Consider the following 5,000-nt stretch of genomic DNA (forward strand, 5'->3'; position numbering starts at 1 on the left):
TTTTTTTTTTTTTTTTTTTTGTAAACCAATCCGACCCTCTATAACACTATTATTAATCCAGTGGTAATGAAGTAAATATGTAAACGAAATTATTTACTCACCCGCTGAATTATATCAAATATTTCGGGTCCACTCCTCGGAACCCTGGTCACCCCTGGCTTCTCATATCTTATCTTATACAGTAAACCGTTCCACAATAAAGTTTCTTAGTAATATATTAAATAAAACGACAACTGATAGATTTTGTATAAGAATAATGATCCAATAACAACGTTATTGAAATCACCAAATAAAAGTACCGTACATAAATTGATTATCAGGTTCAAGACTATTCTGGACCGATAGAGATCTAGGTGAGATACGCTCCATCAGTCTTAATGGGGAAAACGAGCAATTGATAACAAGCAGTGCCACACTCCCTGAGCTATCTCAACCTATTGATATTATCGCTCTTGGCAATTATCTGTACATACGTACGCTGTCCAGCGATCGTCTTATTCGAGTTTTGAAGAACGGGGGTTGTCCTGAGGCAATCGGTTCACCACACCCCATGTTCACTTCTACAGGAAAACTGATAATAGATGAAGGTCAGTTTCAATTTATTTACTATTTTTTAAACAAAGTTTGCAGTGTAGGTTACATCTGAATTTGAATTGAAAGTGTAAATTATATATAGGCCTAGGTCGCAAAACTGTGGCTTTGTGGTGGTAGATAGATACTTACTTACAAATGACTGTATCCTACTTCTGTGCAGACTATCAAATTGTCATTTACAAGAAACTGTTATATGCCCATATATAGTCATGATGTGCCTATATATGGTCATGATGTGCCCATATATAGTCATGATGTGCCTATATATGGTCTTCATGACTGTTAGGCATGTCACATGTTTTTGTAAAACAAAGTGTGAGAGTCTAGATAGCACTTTTGCTCATAATACTTTCCAGGTAATTTCTTTTGTCGACAGAAGTAACACTACTCTCTAAGAACCATAATGAGACTTAGCCTGATATAGTCCAAACCTGTGGATTATTAGCGAGTGTACATCAACGTTAAAATTATAAAGAGATTAGTTTTGGCAAGCTCTATTTTTTACTTCTATAATCTTCTATACCAGAGTTGCTCAACCTAATAAGCGGATTAGGAATCAAGAAGTACAGTTTGACAAATATTACAAAAAAATATCTTTACATTTCGTAGATGGCCAAAACGCATAGAGTTAAATAGGGCCTAAATGAAAATCTCGTAAATCTCTTCTCATTATTACGATTGTAGGATCATATATTTTTTGCCTGCGTACGCCATGATATATAAACGAAAGACAGAGACTAATCTTAACTTTAATGAATGGTAACAGGTGATGGAGGTGATATTTTGAGAATCATTAAAGAATACCTTTGAGTGAAGTTGTTGCCTCGATTATGGGACCAAGTCAAAAGCATGAAAGGGTGTATCGTTTGATTGATAGCTGAGCAAAAATATGATTGCCTGCCATTAATCCTTGCCTCTTATTGACGTTAAAAATTCAAGATTTTTTCATTTTGACAACTTCATTGCAGTTAAAACTGAGCATGTCAACAGCACATTAAATTGTTTAAAAATACAAAGAAAGGTGACAAGATTAATGACTAAAACAAAGTGACCACAATTAATGGGCAGGCAACAAAAGAAATATTCAACACACAAAAATTCAAATATTAAAATTGAATTAAGAAACATGTAAATATAAAATCCATCAAAATTGCAGAATCGAATAAATGGAAAGTAAATGTAATGTAAATGTACTTTACAGTTGTATCTCATCTCAATCCATACTGTATATAAATTGGTGCATCATATTATTATATTTTATTTTACTATTATTATTATTATTATATTTATTATTATTATTATTATTATTTTATTTATCATTACTGAAATTTTAAATGAAGACTCTGAGTTGAGTTTACGTTATATCATAGTAACCGATGCTAGATCGCTTTGACCCACTATGACCACTGTTGCCATATAAATGTAATTTACCTGAATTACATCATATTATGAAGTAGGCCTAAAATAATGACGTAAAGATGAGACTGTTCCATACATTTGAAAACAAATTAAACGAATGTGTTTGTATTTCCAGTTTTAACGCCAGCAGCAGGAACAGTTACTACAACGAAGAGTAAGAAAACATAATTTTGTTTTCATTAAGTACTGTATTAATAGGCTTATTTTGATGTTCTGTTTAATAGAGCATTGTGGTTCTTAATACTTTTTATTCGAACTGAAGTATATATTGTAATAAGGAAACTGTCATAAACAATAATTTGTATCAAATTGACGGATTATTATCTGGTGCACTTCGATTTAGAGCTCTTTTATATTTTGTAGGTAGCCTACCGTCCTACTGCCTACATCATGTGGCATTGGTTGATCATGGGGTTACGCCAGGGGTGGGCATTAAAATCGTTCGGAGGGACGAAGTCAATTTTTTATTTAACACCGAGGGCCACACTCAAACTTTTATATGCCAGTCCAGTGAACTTCCAAAAACCTCCAAGCACTGTTTTTATACCACTTGTTCTCAGTTTTAATGTTTTTTTTTTACATATGATCGGTGACTGGCCGTAAAAAAACAAGATGTTTTCTAAGCAGTTTTGCTTCGAGGGCCGCGCACATAGGGTTGTTTTTAATTCATTTTCACTTTTCCCACCTGTAGATGACGTCATTGTTTGGTTTTAATCAATTAATTTCGCCTGGGCACTAATATATTTGCTATTGTATTTTTGATGTAGGTGGCATGTTCCGGTTAGTAGATCTTAAAGCACCTAGGGCTACCGATTGTAAGCGGCAACATTCGGAACATGAGATGGAAAGTTGCATTCGGTGCGGAATGAAATGTATAAGGGCGCTTCACTGCCAGGGATTCAAGTACAATAGACACGGACAATGCTTGTTGCAGACGGAGTGTGGCAACTTGGCTGGTATCGACTATTTTAGATATCGGTGATTAACTCGTTTGTGAGCGTTCACTGCAAAAATTAGATTGTCCCCTAAAAATAGAACTTAACGTGCTAATGACATATGACGCCAATGTAGAGGTATACTTCAGAAGTTACCCGTCACGATATCGTAAGCCACATACATGTTACTGGGAAGAGTGAGTAATTTCACTGTTCCCTGATGCTACGTATACCGCAACCACCACCATCACAGTGGCGGCTACAACGGGGGGAGTCAGGGTAAATTTTCCCACCCCGTCGGACAAGCATAGACCCTCGTCGTCGGACGCCATGACGAGGTCGTCAAACAAAAATAAATATTATTACCGATTTACAAAAGTCATTGTGTTTACGAATATGTGGTCTAAAACACAAATTTAGGCCATCCTATAACCTTAAGAATCCCTCATTTTAAAAAATGTTATGTCGGTTGGGCTTTGGGCAACAAGAACTATGTCGTGATGGAATGATAGACAATAACTGGAATTTGCGTCAGGAGAAACATGTATAGGTGTAATTTTGCCCTACCTGGCGTGGAAATGTACCGAATACTCAGTGCATTTGAAAACAATTGCGAAAAAATCGAAAGTTCTCCAACACTGCAACACAACACTGCAGTACCCGCTGCTTACTTGGACTCGAGTTCAACCCTGGCATCAGGCGCAAGCTCGGTGGTCTAGAGGTATGATGCCAGGCTAGTGATCTGGAGATTGTGGGTTCGAGTCCCACCCGAGAACAACTTGCGATTTTTTCGCAATTGTTTTCAAATGTGCTGAGTATTCGGTACATTTCCACGTCAGGTTAGGGCAAAATTACACCTATACAAGAACTATGTCATGGTTTTTGGCGCATAGGCCTAGATAATTTTGTATTAGTCGTGTATACGTTTAGATTATATAAAATATATTCATTATTTACCATTGGCAGAATAGCATAACATGCGCAAAATCTATTCCATTATGCACTATCCTTGGACCATTTATGAACTTCCAATTTATAGGTTATAGAATATGGCCTATATCGTAAACAAAGTAGTATAATGTAACACAATATAAAAGGCAAAACATTAATAGATTATTCTGTTAGGCTTATATTCCCATTAACCGTATTTCAACCACTTTTTGAAATGCATTTTGATTAGGCTTACATCTATATACAGTTTATAATAATAATTCATATGTCACTATTTCTTACTGGAATGTGATTCATTAGTATTTATTGTACACAATGTATAGCATAGAATGTTATGGTTATTGTTTATTTGGAATGATTCAGTTTTAGGTAATTTAGGCCTACTTTTCAAAAGATTTTTAAAATTCTAATTTTCTTTTTAACTAGTTAACGTACATATTAAGTAAAACTATAGATAATTGAAATGTAGCCAACACCATCGTATCACTGTATTTAGTATACAATTTTGTTGTAGGCAAAAACCAAGTCCTAAAGCTGGTTTTCCACTAGGCGAATTTAATCAAAGCGTCGGTTCGCTTCCTGAGCTCTGATTGGTTGCGCATTTTTTTCGCCTAGTGGAAAACCGGCTTTAAACGCGTGTGTGATTGCCATTTTTGTGAATTAAAAGAGAGCCTAATCGTCCACTGAAAAATATAAAAGGGCAAGAAATATGTTTGCTATTGTTCAGTTGGTTAAATTAAGCTGAGAGATGGTTATACTCCTCAGACGATGATTGCGTCAGTGTCGTAGTTTTTGCCTTATGGTTTTTGTACCACTCCCGAGTCTTTTGCTGGGCTTTGTAGATGTGAGGACTAACACTAACCATTGCCAACACTGCAAAAATTATCTTTTCAAATACTCCTTCAATTGTGACTGCCAAAACAAGAAATGTTATGAACAGTATAGTACCAACAACCAAGCATATATTCATAGTCACATAACGACATCTGACTGAAAAACAAAAAACAATCTGCTAATGAAATTTGAAATTAATGGTGTTCAAAATATAAAATATATTATCATCATCATCATCATTATTATTATTTTTATTATATCTTATAA

At 35.0% G+C, this 5,000-nt stretch overlaps 2 protein-coding genes across 3 annotated transcripts in view; one reads left to right on the forward strand and one right to left on the reverse strand.

Moving 5' to 3' along the window:
* LOC117122926 overlaps positions 1 to 3,422 on the forward strand; it is an 8,015-nt gene extending 4,593 nt beyond the window's left edge. Inside the window, exons 5-7 of the mRNA XM_033268704.1 lie at positions 321 to 587; positions 2,129 to 2,167; positions 2,781 to 3,422. Coding sequence (XP_033124595.1) covers positions 321 to 587; positions 2,129 to 2,167; positions 2,781 to 2,995 — 521 coding nt within the window. The 3' untranslated portion in view covers positions 2,996 to 3,422. The remainder of the gene's footprint in view (positions 1 to 320; positions 588 to 2,128; positions 2,168 to 2,780) is intronic.
* Positions 3,423 to 4,177: 755 nt separating this feature from the next.
* Positions 4,178 to 5,000, reverse strand: part of LOC117122925 — a 13,187-nt gene continuing 12,364 nt past the window's right edge. For both annotated transcript variants that reach the window (XM_033268703.1, XM_033268702.1), the window contains exon 9: positions 4,178 to 4,889. In XM_033268703.1, coding sequence (XP_033124594.1) covers positions 4,636 to 4,889 — 254 coding nt within the window. In that variant the 3' untranslated portion in view covers positions 4,178 to 4,635. The remainder of the gene's footprint in view (positions 4,890 to 5,000) is intronic.

The sequence above is a fragment of the Anneissia japonica genome, unplaced genomic scaffold (genome assembly GCF_011630105.1).
Source record: "Anneissia japonica isolate Jap-2015-1 unplaced genomic scaffold, ASM1163010v1 scaffold2227_len217889_cov164, whole genome shotgun sequence".
Taxonomy (NCBI): domain Eukaryota; kingdom Metazoa; phylum Echinodermata; class Crinoidea; order Comatulida; family Comatulidae; genus Anneissia; species Anneissia japonica.